Source organism: Sinohyriopsis cumingii, chromosome 18 (genome assembly GCF_028554795.1).
Source record: "Sinohyriopsis cumingii isolate HCF-2022 chromosome 18, ASM2855479v2, whole genome shotgun sequence".
In the NCBI taxonomy this organism is placed as follows: Eukaryota; Metazoa; Mollusca; class Bivalvia; order Unionida; family Unionidae; genus Sinohyriopsis; species Sinohyriopsis cumingii.
Genome location: NC_142978.1, coordinates 45954593 through 45974634, shown reverse-complemented (window position 1 = coordinate 45974634; position 20042 = coordinate 45954593). Strand labels below are relative to the sequence as shown.

The 20042-nt window shown below is 34.3% G+C and overlaps 1 protein-coding gene and 1 long non-coding RNA gene across 2 annotated transcripts in view; one reads left to right on the top strand and one right to left on the bottom strand.

Moving 5' to 3' along the window:
* LOC149776556 (26S proteasome regulatory subunit 8) overlaps window positions 1-20042 on the bottom strand; it is a 45525-nt gene that overhangs the window by 15746 nt on the left and 9737 nt on the right. Inside the window, exons 3-7 of the mRNA XM_089941015.1 lie at window positions 15452-15521; window positions 13686-13783; window positions 7868-7993; window positions 5436-5597; window positions 2915-3078 (exon numbers count right to left, since the gene is read on the bottom strand). Coding sequence (XP_089797141.1) covers window positions 2915-3078; window positions 5436-5597; window positions 7868-7993; window positions 13686-13783; window positions 15452-15521 — 620 coding nt within the window. The remainder of the gene's footprint in view (window positions 1-2914; window positions 3079-5435; window positions 5598-7867; window positions 7994-13685; window positions 13784-15451; window positions 15522-20042) is intronic.
* On the top strand, window positions 16038-18415 carry LOC149776557 (uncharacterized). Its single transcript, XR_016416064.1, has 2 exons — window positions 16038-17099; window positions 17564-18415. It is a non-coding gene; the product is annotated as an uncharacterized LOC149776557 (long non-coding RNA).

The window sequence follows — 20042 nt, the reverse complement described above, 5'->3', positions numbered from 1 at the left end:
GGTATAACAATCCTCCTGCCGAACTTGCCCCAACAACTACTATTTTTACTTTACTTTTGGATGCCATAAATACAGTGTGACCACACTAAAGCACGTTCCATTATAACATGAATTCAGATATAACACAGTTGTGGTGTGGCTCCCGAAATTTCATATATACATATTTTTCTCATACATGAATGGTAACTGTACCAACAAAGCACATATTTTTGTGCCATATTTATTACCTACCCACCCTGCAATTTTCTCTGGGGTAAATTCATCATTTTCTTCAGCTAACTGACCTGGTTGCTTATAACACGAATCAGTCCATAACACGGTCATGTTCTATGGCTTCCAACTACCGTGTTATAGGGGCTTCACACTGTATTTGTTTCTTTTTATGTCCAAAAGTACAAAGAAATAATTTCCTACAAAACTGTACAAAAACATAAGGTTGACACTTTTGTGTGGGACAAGATTTACCACTATTTTCATTTCTGAAATTGGCCAATTATTAACTGTGTTGCTATGTAGATATGACAAAATCAAAATCTTTGTAGCATATGCAGGGCTGAGCAAACCCCATAGCCCGACGTCCCGAACTAGTCATTTTTGAAGTCGGGCAAGTAAAATTTTCCAAGTCGCTAGGTTGGGACAAGTGCTTTTAAAAAAAGTCAGGCTAGTCCTTATTTTTGTGCTTTAATCACTATATCTACCTTTATTTGGCCAATCATGCCCTCCGGGCGTACTGACTACTCAATTCTACCCCTCTTCGTGTATACATTTACATCCTGTTACAGCTTGACTGCATATTGAGCTAAGCGACCAAATTATCGGCAAATCAAAACACGTCAAACAAAAGAAAGCCAGTATATTCAATTAGCAGTGTTGTAAGCGGTTTTGTTGCAATGAGTTTACTCAATCTAGATCATAACCAGCAGCTCACTATGATTTTACTCCAGCGAGTCAGTGTAATTAAATTAATGAAAGGTACTTTACCGACATCAGTGTTGGTTTCCTTTATGAACTGATTAAATGACAGTAATGATTCTTTAATTTATAACTGATTATACAGATGATTAACTTCCATGTGCGATATTGTGTGAAGCAAAACAATTACGCCAGTTAATGAGCTGTTTCAGTTTGTATTTAAAAGAGAAAATTGATGTTAGGATCACTTTAGAAGTAGTTGTCAAGCAAGTGGATAAAATGAGTTTGCTAAATTATTTTCACAAGGAAGGTAATAATGGCGATTTGGAGAAGGTAAATTTGTTTGAAAATGGAGGGATAAAACGTAAGACGGATACTAAGTGTGCAGTAGCTATTTCTCCAAAGAGACATAAGCAGCAATCCATGATGGAAAAAATGTCAAATACGATGCTACTAAGAGAAAGAGAAATTTTTAGCCACATTGGGTTGATTGTCATCCCTGGCTTGAATATATTGACTCGGAAGGAAAGATGTTTTGCATTTACTGCAAACAATATCCAAAACTGGCACACTCTTAGTACAGACTCCACCTTGCCTCAGTCAATTATGCAAACTATTAGAAATCAATGTTTGTAATAAGCCCATCCACTGCTGAGTGTGAACGAGGATTCAGTTCAATGAACTTAATCAAGACTTCTTTAAGGAATTCCTTAAACCAAGAGAGTTTACAAATGCTAATGAGCATTTCTGCAAATGGACAAGCTTGAGCACTTTAACCCAGACACAGCTGTCAACTGCTGGCTTAGTGCGGGTGCATGTGGCAGACATATACATGGACATATTTTCAAATCCATCAGCTAAAACATATATACATGAACCTGAAGAAGCCAAATGTACAACAATGTTTTTGAAAAATTAAATTCTTTTAAGAAATAATTATGTTGTATATTATTTTGTTTGTTTTTTTCTATGGATTAAGTACATACATCTCATCAAATCTCGGCAAGTGATTACCATTTTGGGAGCCGTGAAAAGTAAGGTGGGACTAGTGAAGAGTAAGGTGGGACTAGTGAAGAGAAAGGTGGGACTAGTGAATTTTATGAAACCACTTGTCCTGGACTAGTGGTTAAATTTTTTTTGCTCAGCCCTGATATGTATCAATTGCTTTAGATATCTCTTATGTGAATGATATTGTTTCCAACTTGAAAATGCAATGAAGCAGTAGTATAGCAAAATCAGTTACGTTTAGTTTCACAGAACAGATATGCATGTTCATCTCAACATTCATGAAATTGAACTGATTCAGCCATTAAATGGTTAGATTAAATGGAAACTGCTAAGACTACTTTCACTGTGTTTATGTGCATCTGATTATGATAAATTATTATAAAATTATGATAACAAAATAATTACTAACCAGAAACATATAGTACACACATTAAATATCATTGCTGTCAAGTAAACTTGTATGTAAATAGCCCAATCTTGAAAACAATAAAAGAACAAAATTTTGAATTTTGAGACAATTTTCTCTGCATCATCTTTGCTGGGCTAGTTTGTCCAAATTGGAATTCTTGTTCCCAATAGTAATCTCCCATACATGTTACGATCAATAATATCAAAATGAAATATATTAAAAAGTGACATTTAAGAGAGCACTAATGGACAAATTTTGATATTATTAATAAGGTGAATTCAAGAAAGGAAAAACATTACTTTCCTTAAACAAGCTAAGATACACATGTATCAAGTCAGCCTGATTATAACTGTATTTGTATCTATAGGGACCTGGACTATCTTTCTCATTATTCATTGCATAAAAGATTATAAAAAAGTAATCAAAAGAAAAAGGGAAGAAGGAAAATGAGAAGGTAGCAAATAAAGTGGAAATCGTTAGGTGACAGGCCCTCTCTCCTCTTCCTTTTCTGTAACTCTCAAATAATACTCTTTTAGGCACTCCAAATAATTCTATTACACAAACATAAATGCACACTCAGCTCACCTAGCCATTACGAAAAGTTCTCGAACCATTCTTGAACCTTCTCCAATAAACTTCTGCACCAACTCTGAGCCAGATACTCTGATGAAGGTACACTCTGTATGGTGGGCAACTGCTCGGGCTAGCAGGGTTTTACCTGTACCGGGTGGACCATACAAAAGTACACCCTATGAAATAAAAAAATTATTTAAGGTAAATGTATTTGAAACATACATTTTCAATTTTTTGTTTTCTTTTCAAATTAAAAACTACAAGGTTATTTAGTGATAATAGTGTTCTGTGTTACATTCAGTCTTACCAGCCAACCTTTATGTAACATACCAATAAATGACTTTAAAAACTTAAATAAGGTGGGCATGGTCATTACATCATGCAGTAGTGACATGTAGTATGTACTTCATTATAATGTGGTCTACTTTACAACTCCCATGGACAGCATTGTAATAATTGGAGTACTGTGCATATATGTCATTTTCTGCTTATGTAATCAAGGCAATAAAATCTGTATTAAAAATGAAGTAATAACTTTTATATGGTATTTATAGCAAATCAGATATTTATCATTTTATATAACATTCCTTCTAAATTAGGCAGGATCAGATTTGTTCTGTTAAATATAAATTTTTAAATGCAATAAATTATCCAGTTGAAATTCTTCTTTTGTAAATCCCTTTAGTCAATTAGGCAACCTTGAGCCAAGATTATTTGTTCAAGATATTTTATTTTCCCTAAAGGATCATCTGTACAAGTTGATTATTTTTCATTCTAAGCAATGAGGCTACTATAATGACCTCTACAAAGGGAGGAAATTAATCATAGGTAAGAGAAATCGTCATCTATATCTGAGACAGCCATGGCAAGTGCTTTGAGCACATATGATTGTTAGGCAGCAAATTCTGACTAGGATGATCAAAACTCTGTATCACTTAATCAGCTGATGAATGATGAAATGACCCATGTATCTCATGACTCAAATATGGCAGATACAGTGGATGCATCTCTTGGGATTAGTAATGAATGTGAATTAATCATCAAAAATTCAACTGCATACTCATCCACTGAGTCTTAGCAAGGTTGCTGAAACCAGTTCAAAGCTGGATGATGGTAATCCCAATGTGTGAAAAGAATTGGATTCAGATAGCGTTACTGATGATATTGAGTAGAATGATCAACCTGATAATCAGTCTGAAGAGATCAATTCAATGGACACTGTGATCAGCCTTGACAACAACCCTGTAGTATCAGATGATGCCAGGTTTGAGTGTCTTAAGAAAACAGCTGCTGCTGATCAATCAAAATAAAGACCTGAGCGGCATTCTGTGTCTGTAACAGGATCTCGATATCATAACCAAATGACATAAGGACTTCTTGAAAAAGCTCTGGGAACTATGTAATGTCCTAAGAAGTCAATGAATCAGTCAGACTGGTTGACAAAAGTCTTCCATTCAATGCATATGTGAGATTTTAACAGTATAAAAATAAATAGGTGCAATAGTTATTTGGAACAATACCATGTCTTTTGCACTGCATGTTAGAAAAAAATCTGGCTGCAAATAATGGCCATTTTGAACTGCCTTCAAGCCTGTGGTTACTATTACATCATAATAACTTTAAAGACATCACAATGACTAGATGACATGTCATCACTAACAGTGGAATAAGCAATAGTTTCAGGTTATTGAAACTGAATTTCTTCAACTTTTACCCTAGAAAATTGCAGGAATAACATTAAAAATTAAAAGTTCAGGTATTTCATTGGGTGCTGAAATGTCATCAAGTGTTATTTTCAACACCAATCATTTTATACATTTTGTTTTTCGTACATCCAGCTCAATATTCATCTGCCAAAATCTGACCAATTTGGGATGCATCACTATGATTACCTCAGAGACTCTTTCAGAGGTGAAGTATTTCATTCACACCATAAAAAGGTAAGGATACAAGTGTGACTTAATGAAATAAAGCCAGTCCATGGTTTTCTATTTAGTCTTTAAAAAGTGGGAAAATGGAAGGAACAGTTATTTAGTGCAAATCTGTAATACCAAAAAACTGCTATTGTTGTAATTTAAGCTAATTTAAGCTAGTTTTCTAATTCTTAAGGTTGTATGGTTTTAAATTATCAAAAGTTCAGTAATCTTAAAATAGTGTGTATTCAAACTAACGTCAACTTTTGCTAATACTAAAAATGGCATTAAACCCACAACAACTGCAACTCTTTTCCATCCAAAACTATTGAGCATTTCCTTATAAAACATATTTTAAATGCTGATATCCTCAGACAGTCTGCTTACACTATTTAATGAGAATTCACCATTATTTGCATGGAACCAATTTTCTTAAATAAAGCCCAACAAATAATTCACCTATGAAAACACTAGGAAACAACTCCAAAACAAGGAATTTAGGCATCCATGAAATAGGAATTTTTAAATTCAAAACCACAAATGTGTAAGCCCATAACAATGAATTCAAAATATTTATTGAATCTCAGATAATTAAATTCAGAATATGACTTGAATCTCACCTTTGGTTGTGCTATTCCTAGAGCTTCAAAGAGTTCAGGGTGTTTTACAGGTAACTCAATAACCTCCTTGATTTCTTTGATCTGCTTGTCTAGACCTCCCACCATTTCGTATGTGGAGTCCGGGACTTTTTCCACCATCATGAGACTGACTAAGGGATCCACCTGTCAAAGTAATATAAAATTAAAGACTGCATGTCAGCAACTAATGGTAAATTAAGAATGCTATCACATGTAACCCTTCATTACAAGCATGTATGTGTGTGCATGTGCAACATTCTAATTATCTTTTAATTAGCCAGCTGATAACTGAAAATGCAGGGCTAAGTCAATACAACAACTGGTGAAAAAATGTTAATATCTTGTAAAAGCAGCTTTTATACCAGGAAAAGTGGATAACTATTTAGCAAGCAATCACTGATCCAGTTGAAAATGAGTAGTGCATGTATGTATAGTTTTTATTGGCACATCAGCACAATCCTGACCATCACAGAGCAAGTTTAGGAACCCCAGAAAAGTCCAAGATCTTCTCAGCTGGAACATCATCACGGGCAAAAAAGTTGCATCATCATTGGTGCATAATAAACAAATACTGTATGCCTAAATCATGTACAACTCTTGTTACAATGACATTCACTACAATGGAATAATTTGGTTCCAACAGAAAAATAATGATAACAAATGTGCTCAGCAGTAGAATTGAGATTTGCAAGCGGTTCCACACAAAAAGATCTTAAGAGTTTCAAATTATAAGTCACATTTTCTCTGAGTTATAGTTTCAACCTGTCCCGGGCTGCTGGAAAAGTAATTTTTCTAACCCCTGTGATGCAGCAACGATAAACAATATGTTCAACTGAAAAGTTTGTAAAGTACGCATAGACTTTATTTATCACTAGTACAGTACACACAGTATAGTTCCAAACTCTATGCAGCTCAATGGCTTGTTGCTGTCTCTCAACCTGACGTAATTTTTGGAAATTCCTTTTCCATTTCACATGATGACAGCAATCATATTTCCTGCCACGAGTCATACTCAAATTGGCATGTGATGTCCAATAAACATAATTGTATCCCTTCCAGATTTTATTTACAAGAATCAGAATATTCCTTTTTTCATTCCTGTGTTGATTATTAACTCCTTTGAAAAGGCTTATTTTCCCTTTGGTCTTAAGCATGCATCGTTTCAAGGATGCCATTCTAAAAATCGTTCTATGATCAACAGTTTCATTATGCAGATGCTTTGCATCAACAAACAGGTGCAGTTTAAAGCATCTGATGTGCTGCTGTAAAGTTAGTCTGGTTCCCTGACCAATCTCACTACTTCTAATAAGAAACCCACATCCAAATCAAACATGGATGAATATATTTTCTTGATTTTTTGGCAATGATCATTTTCCAGTAGTTTTTGCTTTTATGCCGCAAGTCCGTATATTAAGGGTAATTTTTGTAAGACTTGTGGCAAAATTGTAAGAGCTGGCAGGTCTGTAGATCTTCTAAATGTACAACCTCATACCAAATTTGATTTCAATCCATTAAATCAATATAAAAGCAACCGTGTAGAGATGGGCCATAATTCTGCAGAATGTCAGAAAATGATGAAATAAAATTTGACCAATCATTGTTTAATTTAAAATTCCATTATATATTTTATTTCAGTCCATGAAGTCTGTCAAAAGTGACAGGACAGGCATAGGTAACAGTGTATGTCCTTCCACAAATATGGTGGAGGCTCAACAAACTTCAATTTCAAAGCTGATGTCCAATGATATCCATGTCTTGCATGCAGGTGCCAACACCTGAGAATGCTGATCAGGAATCATAATTTCAATTAGGCAGCCTGTAGGAAATGATACATGATTGTGAAAAGTAACAAACTTTCATACAAACATATTGCCTCTTCTTGCAGTCATAATATAGGTCACATTTTAATAAATATTGTATCTATTCCTTAAATACATTAACCCTGAATTCCTTAAACATTTTGTCCAAAACAAAAAACCATACACATTGGTATGCACAAACTGCCTACATTTTTTTCTTCTACCTGTTTGTGGCCAGTTTTCACCCAAATATAGTCAAAAGGAATTGTTTTTTATTATGTACACACTGTTCTGTACATTCAGAAACTACATTCCATGCATCAGTATATCATACTGGTGCTTTATTGCTTTTGTCACTACCTGTCTTCACATAGAAAACTCCAGTTCAAAAATGTTATCACATAAAAATGAAGATTTTCCTAAATTTAGTCTTTAAAATTTGTAAAGTGCAGCATTTTCATTAAAAGAATTGCAACAATTTGACAAAATCTACAATGGGTAGGCAATACTGCTTGACTAGGCTTTGTAGGCAGACAATAAATGGGCTCATTTTGAACAAATCTATAAATAAACCACAGACTTCTTGCAAAAGGAAATTATGCAAAGAAAATTTACCTTATTTGGCAATATTTTATGAAGTGTGTAGCTGTCATTCCTCAGAGCAACTCGACAATTTGGTGTCACATCATTGACATCAATGTTCTTATCAAGGTCAACCACAAACTTTCCTTCTGGATGTACCTGAGAAGTTATAAAAAATGTATTATTTTTTTTACAAATCGGGCAAAAAAACTAAAATCACTTAAGTTACATATGTACAAATTATTCTGCTTGTCAAGTTGCTTGGTTTATTGTATAGGCTACTTCATGTTTTACAGGAAAAGTTTGCATAGGTCTTCCTTTCACTAACTTGATCTTTTATTATTATTGTCTTCAATACAACCTCAACATTTTTCCTTCTGTTGTCTCATATTTAGCTTTTTATTCTAGTCAATGATTTTGTCTCCAATTTAACTTCACCATGTGCAAATGGCATGTATTATAGTAAAAGTTTTGTGACATGAGATTCATACACATGTAATATGAAACAGTTAACACTAAATGAAATAAAGAAAATAAGAAAGAAAAAAAAAACTTCTTCCAACAAGAAATAAGTTTCATGTTTCGAATAATACAGAGCTACCTTAAGACTGTAATTTCTACACAACTAATTAGAATAAGCTTTTAAATGTTAGTTATTGTCAGCATGAAAATGATGTTATCTATAAAACTGTAAGTTGGCAGCATTAACAGAATAGTCTTCCACTTTCTCAGTCTTCCACATGGATGCAAGAGTCTATTCACACTCCATCCACCTCAAACTTTGCCCTGGAGAGCCCTCAAATTTTTCAAACTGTTTTCCAAATGTACAGATCATCTCCAAACCATTGTACATAGGTACATACCATCTCCAATCATATCCAAATAGTCTCACACATTTAGGTGGCGCTATACAGTTTCGCATTTTGCATAGGGTTAGGAATTTAAAGAAAAAGAATGTCCCCGGCTTTCCTCACTGGTTATACTGGCTATTTAAAAAAGACCTTGTATATCTTAGGTATAATGCAAAGAACCTTTAATTCCCTTTATTTTGGTGTATGATTGATGGGTGTACTATGGGTTATAGAGTATACAGCTTGGCCTTACTTCAAATGTGCACCTTTCAAAAAAGTGCTAGCTCTACTTGGTCATTTTCACTTCCTGAACTTCAGAGGTCAATTGTATAAAAAAGAGCCGATAACTTTTTTTTACATTTTATATATTTGGTAATTCATTCATTGCACTTTCAGAAGCTGGTATTGTCTAGTCTGGCAAAATTCATTTTCCCTATTTTAATAGCTGCTATGTATAGTGTACTTTAGACTAATTCAGACTGATTTTTTAACACAAGGGAGCAGTCATTTTAGTTAGCAGTGTGCTTAAATCATGTAAAATTTCCAAAAGTACAATATCCAAAAGAAATATCATCCACATTACATTAATGTAGCATAGAGGTATGCAAACGTTCTCTCCACTGTGCATGTTTTAAATGCGAACTACTTCACCTTACATACGTCACTCTCTCAAAAGTACATATTATCTGGTGAGCGCCACCTTACAGACCATACCCAATCATATCTGAACAACTGTACAAACCATCCCAAATCATATCCAAACCATGTAAAGACCATCCCCTTATGCTATTCACAAATTTTCAGTTTCCATATTTGTACAATTGTGTCCCTTTGTGTCCATCCATCCATCATTCACATTTTTTGTTTCCGATGCATAATTCTAAAACCATTCAACATCTTTATGAAATCTTGGTATGTGTGTGTGTGTGTGTGTGTGTGTGTGTGTGTGTGTGTGTATATATATATATATATATATATATATATATATATATATATATATATATATATATATAAAACTGTATATGCATTTTTCTGTTCATCTATCACATGCATACTACCTTTTCTACAGCATACTCATAATGCTATCAATTCCTATTGTATTTTGTAAATATGAATGCTTATACAGCAAAACCTATTATAAGTGACCTCTGCTACAAGCAACCACCTGTCATTTCCAACCACAATCATAATGCATAGATTGATTTTATTATATAAACATTCTGACATGAGCGACCATATGCTGAATGCAACCAGCAACTGTGATGTATTGGCAAAATATGCATTTTGACAATGCTAATAACAACCGCATAGCAAAATCAAGGATAAACTCCACCGACCTTTATATAATCCCTGTAATGACTGCTCATACTGTTATTAAAAAAAAGTAATTTCAAAATAGGCTGGCCACCAAATCTGAAATTTTGTAGGTATGTTTATAGTGTTTTATGGTTTTTGTTGTAAACCAGACTAAAGTACTTGTAGATTATTCCCTAGTTTGGTTCCCTGCTTCATATGCTCTCTGCTATTTGTATAGCAGAGAGCAATGCAGGGAGCATACCAAGCAGGGAACCAGACTAATTATTCCCACACTTAGCCTGCTTCCCGGCCTTACTGTAGATAGAGACCATATGGATGAGTAAGACCAAGTATCCCTATGAACAACCGTATCACGAGAACACAGACACCACTCACCTATAGTAATCATTTGTTACAAGGACTGCCTCATTAGTAACAATTGTTTTGATCAAAAACATAATAAAGAATAATGAAAAAATATAATTAAAAAAAGGATTGCAGCTACCAGTGATAGATGCTACAGTTCATAAACCAGGCTAATGTACATGTAGCGAATTGCCACTGTACTGCCAAAATTGATGTAGTGGTTGCGTATATTGTTTGTCTTTAGAGTTAATCTGCATTGTAAGGTCAATGTCTATTAAACCAGCAAGAGATAATAGTTCGATTTAGAGTGTTAAAGACTTGTGCTGTTTGTTGTTTTTTCTCCCAATGTTACAGTGATTACATCCCAATCACAAAGCTGTCATCTATTTAAGTTGGTTGTTGTTGTTGTAGGGTTTAACGCCATTTTTCAGCACAAGATAGGCTATACATGGCGGACAGTATTAATGGTGGAGGAAGAACCCAGTGAAAACCCCAGAAAGAACCACAGACCCAGGAGAAGCTACTGGCAAGCTTTCTCACATACCCACATTGGCTGAATCTGAGACTCAAACCCACACAGAGGTGAGATGGTAGTGATCCATAACGGAGTGCACTTTAGACCACTCGGGGCCCCTCTATTCAAGTTGGTGTGACTGCATTACACACTTTGTTTATAGACTTAATCCCTGTATGTCTTCTTTGAATTAAGTCATTGATTTTTGACTCTGAGTAAATGATTCTGTTTCTGGATGAGATAATTGGTTCTTTTTATTTCATTAATAATTTGATATGCAATGCATATGTACAGATTTTTCATATTTTCCCAAAGCCCAGTCAAAACTGTCTTTACAGTTAATATTACAAATGAGCAATAATAATGTTAACACCTAGAACCTTAATAACAATGGACAAACCTCCAACTAAAATGAGATAAATTTTAATCCTGGAGAAAATAATTACTGTAACTGAATGAAGCAAAAAGAGAAGACCACTTGCAAAATAGTGGTTTAAATATTGGCAAAACAAATTTAGGTTGTTATAAAGGAAAAGGAGTAAATCAGAAATGACTTCATATGCTAATACATGTGATTTTCAAATGTATATGTCATTTCATGTTTAATAATAGAAGTATATCTTTATTGCTACTGTACAATCATTAATGTTTGTGGGGGACCAATTTTTGTGGTTTTCGTTGTTGCCCCAAACCACAAATTTAAATCCCCAAGGAAAAATGAGCCACATAGGACAATGTCCCCCACCCCCGTTTCTTACAGTGTTTCATTCCAAGAGATTATGCAGCTACTAGCATTGATAAATCAAGGTCAATACTGTAATCTGGTAATTAAAAATTAGCTTTAACATGTGTTTGTTTTAGTTTTTATTTTAACCTTTTGAAACAAGAATTATAAATCATTTTATATTGTTTCAATGCGCACATTTGATAAGGTATCCAACAGCTGTAATTTTACGTTCACTGCCTTAAATCAATATGTGAGGTAAGGTTAGAGAGAAAATAGAGAAAAAGCATAAGCATTCACACAATAGTAATACTGAAAATGAAAGAAAAAAATAATACAAAATAACAATATATGAAAATTAAATTTAATACTTCTTCAAATCAATCCTTCATTCGAGTACAACTGTTGTTGAAACATTTAAATCCTTCTGAAAGCACATTTCATTTTATCGTTGCATTTTTAACCCATAAGAACAACAATCCTGAAAAATACTATAACCATTTCTTGAAACACTATTATTAACAAAACACTATGTATAAACACTAATTACAGCAGAGTATTAAAGCTCACACTTCACAGATTTTTGGACAAAGCCACTGTATCAGCAGCATGTCAATCAAGTCTCATGGTACTCACAAATGCTTCTCAGGTAAATAATCCCCAAATTGCTGAATTAAAAAAGTCCAGCTTTCTCAAAACCACTGATAATTAGGTCCGATCTTTCACTCATTGTCGCATAAGCTTCAATTATCCATTCTGCGAGAAATGGCTTGAATAATGATGTTGCAAGGTTTACTAATACTGTGCACTGATCATCACCAATAACATCTTCTTGTGTAATGGCGTCCAAGACCTATTCAGCATGCCACTGTTATGCTCTCCTCGCTTTCTTTTCTGGGACAGTGACTGAAGCAAGGATTCAACTGCATCAATATCTGCCTGTAAGCAAGCGCCTGCGCCATGTTCGCAGCTTCTGACGGGTTAGGAAGTCCAGGAAACAAGGGGGGTCTAAGTTGAATGTTACCACTTTAAAGCCACTGTGTTAATGCCATGATCATCAGAAAGTACTGATGGTGCAACTTGATGGACAGTGGTTTAAGTAAGAGATCAGTCATATGTACTTTAATAACTGATTAGCCTAGTGTAATTGTCTACGTCGGCTTCTTTTGATGTTGAGAACTCAAATAAAAACATGGCGAAAGTGATTAATCCTGACGGGTGTTTTATTTGTGCTCAGAGAGATGGAAGTATTGTTTTAGTATTGTTGGCTGCATCGGCTTCGACTGATGTCATTCACTTGGTTAAAAACATGGTGTAAGTATTGAACTTGCCAAGTCTTTGATTTGTGCTCATACAGGTGGTAGTATTGTTTCAAACATTAAAGTGACCGCCATTTGCATCAGCATAGTTTTATTCTTTTGTATTCTTTATTTTGGGTATTTGTAGAGGTTAAAACATGAAATTAAATACATACTATGTAAACTTTGATAAGCAAAACCATGAATTTAAGTACCCATAAAATGCCCTTTTTCTAATTACAAAACCAAGAAAACTGAGCCAAATCAAAATAAATGATACTACAGTATATAATTTTGTTTTTAGATGAATGCATGCAATATTTTAGCAAGAACTAATCATAAAGAATAGAATATATGTACAGTGACTGTGGTTATTTTTCTTTAAATTGTTCTGAAACTGGACCTTGGGAACAGGTCTTTTTGTACAAACCTGTTACGAGAAACCACCTGTCTTGAGTGACCGTTTTTTTGTTGGCAGAAGGGATGGTCTCTCGTAACAGGTTTTACTGTGCATAAAATCTTATATAAATCCTGTTAACTACCAAATATTTCATAGGTTATGGGGTATAGATGACTGTATATTATTGTTTGTGTTGGAAGAATGGCATGACATTATTCATTCATACACAACAGTAAACACAACTGAATAATACAGACCACTTTTTAAAACAATTGTGTAGGTAATGATTCAATTATACTCTTATGTCTCATTTCACTCTTTTTTTTTGCAAGACTACATTTAGGTCAACAAACTTAACTTACCAATAAGGAAAATAGCCAGCAAAAGGATAAAATTACAAACCTTGACTAATACTTTCTTTTTGTCCATTGGTTTCACAACTTCACCGACATATGACCCTTGTTCTTGGAGCAACTGAAGCTCTTCTCTAAGCATCCTCACTGAATACGAATGAATCAATAAATGCAAATTCATACAAAGCCACATTTTTTTTCTTCCAAAATTTGAAAACTAAATTTGGATAGTTAGTAGTAACATATGCATGGCAAATAACTCAGTTATACTTTTATATACTGTACTGTGGGAATACTGAATTAATTGACATCGCAAAACTTAGAGTTGGCAGAGATATTCAAATTTGCAGTACAAATAATTCTTTCAACCAATCAACCAACATCTATAATTAGATATGTAAATAAATCATAATGTGTACAAAATAAAGTGAAATGAAAACTAATGATAATATAGATGCACGGAAAATGACAAATTACAAAACAAAAATCAATCGCTTAAATTTTCACTCTAGAACTAAACTTTATCCCACAAACATATATAAAACTCTAGGAGTCACTCATAAATGAAGAGCATATTACCCTATAATACTGTCCCAATACTTTCATTAGCATTTTTCCCCATGGATGGTTTCTACTGCAATAATGGCACACTATATCATATGCCTGACATATGTTTAATAGACTTCTATTTAGGCACTAGAAGGCCATAGCTAACCTGATAAGTATTTGACATGGACTTCTGGTCAAACTATAAGGCCTGGAATTAGCTTACCGTGCATAATTATTATATTTTTTTTTCATTTAACAGGACCTCTGATCATAAGATGCAAAAATCAAAAGGTTTCTTTACTGTCATTAGTGAAAGTCATTCACAAAGTTTGGCAAAGGAATTTACTCTAGGACAAAACTCATTTTTATACAAACAAGAATGACAACGACCAATGACCTCCAAATCAGTACGTCTCTTGAAATGGAACGTGGTCTAGAACAAAAGTTATTATGCAAAAATAATTTTTTCTTCTTTCTGCCACAATATTCCTATCCAGTCTGACCTTTAGATGTTTCACCAACAAATCAATGTCTTTTACTCAACATATAAATCATCCACAAACTTTAGTGAAACTACATTGACAAGAACTGAATTTTTGTACAGAAACCAATTTTCTTCCTTCTGTTATTTACCTTGAAAAATGTCCCCAAATCAACAGTATTATTTTAGCCTCAAAAGCAATGAACAAAGTTTGGTCCAGGTATGTGATGTAAAACTAATGTTTTGTGCAGAAATAACTTTTCTTTTTTTGTTCAGTGACAATGACCTCCGACCTCACAATTTATATGCGTCTGCCTTAACTAAAGTGCAAACTATCCATAAAGTTTGAAAACTATAGATGGTGGAGAACTCGAGTCATTGTGTGGAATCAAAATTGGTAATGGACAGATGAACAGATAACATAATACCATGATATACATATAATGTCTGATGGAGATGACAAAAGTGTGAATGGGGGAGGGGGTGAGCATAGAGAACAAATGAACAACTTTTATACAATTTTCTTTAACATTGAGTAACTTATAAATGTACACGACTATCTGACATGCAGATGATATTTAATGGGGGGGGGGGAAGCCCATATCATCAAGACCTATAAGTTAACTAATTCCCAAGACAGACTTTTAGTACCAACATAGAAGTCTATTAAATATGGGGCAAGCATATGGTTTCATGGCAGACTGAACTGAATATTTCTTTAATATTTTTAATTTACTATACTGATACAACTATCTGACATTAACTTTGTAAATAAAATAACTTACCCTTTGCATTCAACTCATTTCTTTGTGCCTCCAGTCTCCGCAAGTTTTGAGTTTTTTCAGTTACAATAAGCTATAAAGAAGATGAAAAGACAACTCATTAGTCTATATTTGTACCCATTTTTCTATTGTCATTGACTACTGCATGCAATTTTGTGATACTGTTTCAGTAATATGCCAATCCCTAATGCTTTACAGGGACTTCATTTGGCCTAAGGCAAGCCCATCCCCCCCCCCCCGATAACTGACACAGCAATTGACGCCTGATTGTATGTTTTGATCTCCTCAAGTCCCTGGGATACAGCATGTTGTGACAGGGTTCCTTGTTGGCATTTTTTAAAGTAACTTATAAAGATGTACAACATAAAAGGCTTTGTCCACACATTAACACCTACCTTTTCAAACAAAAAGTGGTATACTGCCCAAAGTACACTCAGATACTGAACAGATGTCTAAAAAAACAACTAACCATATTACTGGTACATATGTTTAATTCCTCAGCAGCATGTCACCTAAATGCATCACTAGGGCCAAAATTAAAATTAAGTTTGTTTCCCCTTACCTGACCGACCCTCTTAAAATCCGCCGACTGAAAAAAATTTTTTGAAAAATTTGCGATAGTATTTTTTTTTTTTCGTTTTGTTCAAAAGTTCGTTTTTTCGTTTCGTTTCGTTGTGCAATCCTTATTTTCATGCAGTCAACAAAATCGATGTCACTAGCGCGCGAAAAACGTTTGTTGCAAGGTGTTTAAATTAGATAGGAAAAGCATCATGACCGGCATGGCCGGCAAAAGAAAATACGAAGAAGATTTCATTATATGTGTAAGCGTAATCGCGAAATGCGGGAAATCAAACAAAAAAATTTGTAACAACAGAATACTAGAATACTCAACGGAGTGTACATGGGATGATGTATATCACGACATTACCAATGATACAGACTTTCGCCCTCATAAAGCAGATGTACTGAACGTCAGTTTATCAGACAATCTGGATGGAACGATGACTTTTCATCCAGACCTTCACGAAGGTCTGCATGTGGTGAAAGAGTTTAATCAGCGACTGAAATATGTTACATTTACGGTGACCCGTGATGAAAGTGTTGGGTTGGATGATGTTTCCTCAACTACTACTAGTACAGAAAATCAACAAGCACCACCTGCACGGACTGCCTTTTCTGTTTTAATGTCTACTTCCGTGGCAACAAAGCTACCACAACTTAAGGACACAAATGCTGAGCGTTTCACTGGTATAAACAATTTTTTTTATATGAAATAATGTTATTTTCAAACATCTGTCTGACAGTTATTAGAAATGAATTCATGCACCCTCTGACAACTGCAATCTTTCTAGAATTTTTACTGCCTTCCTAATAATATATTTAAAGTCTGTTTGTCAAGTACAAATGTTTAAGCTTTGACCGACAATAAACACAGAGCATACACAATATAGCAAAAACTATACATATATAACATACAAAACAAAAGCAGACAATAAAAACATTAAAGACATACATAAACATAACTGCTGTGAGTGTCTAAAACCACGATGCATATACGCTAAGACGAAACTAACAGCAAGAGACCAGAGAGCTTTGACACATACTTTGGAGAAATACGACTATACTTGTGGTTCTGTTATCACACCTGATGGTAAGTTCTAATGATTTAATATTTTATACTTTTATCCAAGTCCTTAATACTTTATTCAAAAATATACCTATACACTCTTCACATACTGAATGCGGTTTGACTCTTACCTTGATTTAGAATCATGTCTGACACTGTCAGAGAGCCCAGATAGTTTTTAATGCTCTTTCATGTCAGATATTGCCTTTTTTAACTGTGATTTTCTCTTAGTACTAGCCATTGCACTAAAATTTTAATGTGAATATTATTTTACAAGTATTCCTGTTTCCTGGTCCATGCTCCCAATTTTTAGTGAAGTCCAAGTTGCTCATTTATCTTTTTATACTAGTTTCTCTGTGTTTATAAAGATAATTATTTACAGATTTAGTTTCAGGTTCTATATGCTATTTGTTGTGTATCATGTCTAGTCACCTTCGGACATTAAAGTTCAATTTTGGATAATTGGTGTTCTATTTAATATATTTTAGGAGACATCCTACAGGGAAAAGTGTTTGTAAGACTACAATTGTCTTGTGCTGTACACATTGAATTCCCATACTATGCCAGCAACATTGGCAGACCAGATATTTGTGCTCATTGTGGAGCCATAGGAGCAGAAAAATCCCAGGAAATGACTGGAAGATTCCGTACTGTTCTACCAGTGTGCCAGCAATGTTTAGCATCTGGAAAGGACATTCCAAAACGAAACCCAGTTAAAAACTAACCAGCAGCTCTTAGTGACATTTAAAATGATGTTTTGCATTGTTTGTTTCTTTTTTGTTAGTTAGATTTCTACATGTATTTAGTGTTCTGACATTACTTTATTGACATGTTTCTGCATATTTGAGACACTATTCAATGTCTAACTTTATATTTGTGCATTTTGACAGGTCTTGCAAATATGTTAAGTCTCATTATATATTGAACCCAATGATACTAGTCAGAAAGAATACTCAAGACTTTTAAAATACTTTTATTAATTATTTTAAAACATTTTTATACATTTGACCTAGTCAGAAAAAATACTAAGGGTTATTCCAGCAAATATCTACCTTAACCCAACACTCCTCAAAAACTCGGAAAAAAACACTTCTTGCACCTTTACATGTGTATCTTTATATTTCATTGAAATTACTCTCATTTAATATATGTTTCAAAATTTGAGTAAATCTGTTAAATTGGTACCCTGGCCAATGCCTGCAGGGAGTATTTTTATTGGAATAGCCCTTATCAAAAACTAATCTAGTCTATAAAACATTTTAAACTTGTTCACAAGTTACTGTATTTCAGTTCATGAGTTACTGTATTTCAGTATTATTATTAAAGTTGAATTTATCGTTTTTCTGTTTCCTATGTGTCAGTTTATAGTGTCATGAATTTCATGAGAAAAAAAAATTATTAGCCTACCTACCTACCCAACTTCAAATTGTTGGGTAGGGTAAGGGGAAACAAAGATATTTTTAATTGCGGCCTAGGACTGTTGAAGTTATATGGTTTCCTGAAGATCAAAACAAAAAGGATTCACTACTATCTTTTAGTCTTCAGGGCTGAGCAAATATTTTGTTTGCCCACTAGTCCAGGACAAGTGGTTTCAGAAAATTCACTAGGCCCACCTTACTTTTCACTGGTCCCAAAATGGTAATCACTTGACGAGATTTGATGAGACGTATGTACTTAATCCATAGTACAAAGAAAGAAGAAAAAAAACGAAATAATATACAACATAATTATTTCTTAAAAGAATTTAATTTTTCAAAAACATTGGTTGTTGTACATTTGGCTTCTTCAGGTTCATGTATATGTTTTAGGTGATGGATTTGAAAATATGTCCATGTATATGTCTGCCACCTGCACCAACACTAAGCCTGCAGTTGATAGCTGTGTCTGGGTTAAAGTTCTCAAGCTCCGGTCCATTTGCAGAAATGTTCATTAGCATTTGTAAACTCTTTTGGGTTAAGGAATTCCTTAAAGAAGACTTCTCCGAATCGCCGTTATTACCTTCCTTGGGGGCGGGGGGGGGGGGGGGGGGGACGAGTCTGATGCCCCCCCACTTCCAAAAAAAAGAAAAAGGTGCTTTATATCTGTGATTACCCCCTCAAATATGCTGTTTGTTGTTGATTAGTTACAGAATTTTTTATAAAAATTTATTTTGAAATTTTTGATGGGGTATTTTATTTCCCTTCCTTGCGAAAATAATTTAGCAAACTCATTTTATCCACAGAGTAAGTATCAGCTTGCTTGACAACTAGTTATAAAGTGATCATAACATCAATTTTCTCCTTTAAATACGAACAGAAACAGCTCATTAATTAGCGTAATTGTTTCGCTAAAAAACACAATATCGCACATGGAAGTTGATCTTTCAGTATAATCAATTATAAATTAAAGAATCATTACTGTCATTTAATCAGTTCATAAAGGAAACCAACACTGATGTCGGTAAAGTACCTTTCATTAATTTAATTACACTGACTAGCTGGATTAAAATCATAGTGAGCCGCTGGTTATGATCTAGACTGAGTAAATTCATTGCAACAAAACTGCTTACAACACTGCTAATTGATCACACTGGCTTTCTTTTGTTTGACGTGTTTTGATTTGCCGATAATTTGGTCGCTTAGCCCAGTATGCAGTCAAGCGGTAACAGGATGTAAATGTATACACGAAGAGGGGTAGAATCAAGTATTCAGTACGCCCGGAGGGCATGATTGGCCAAATAAAGGTAGATATAGTGATTAAAGCACGAAAACAAGGACTAGCCCGACTTTTTTAAAAAGCACTTGTCCCCGACTAGCGACTTGGAAAATTTTACTTGCCCGACTTCAAAAATGACTAGTCCAGGACGTCGGGCTACGGGATTTGCTCAGCCCTGGTCTTTCTGAAAACATACAGGTTCTAGCTCACCTGCGATGTGACAGAAGACTTGAATGCAACTTCAGAATGAGGCTGATAAGGTAAATCATGATC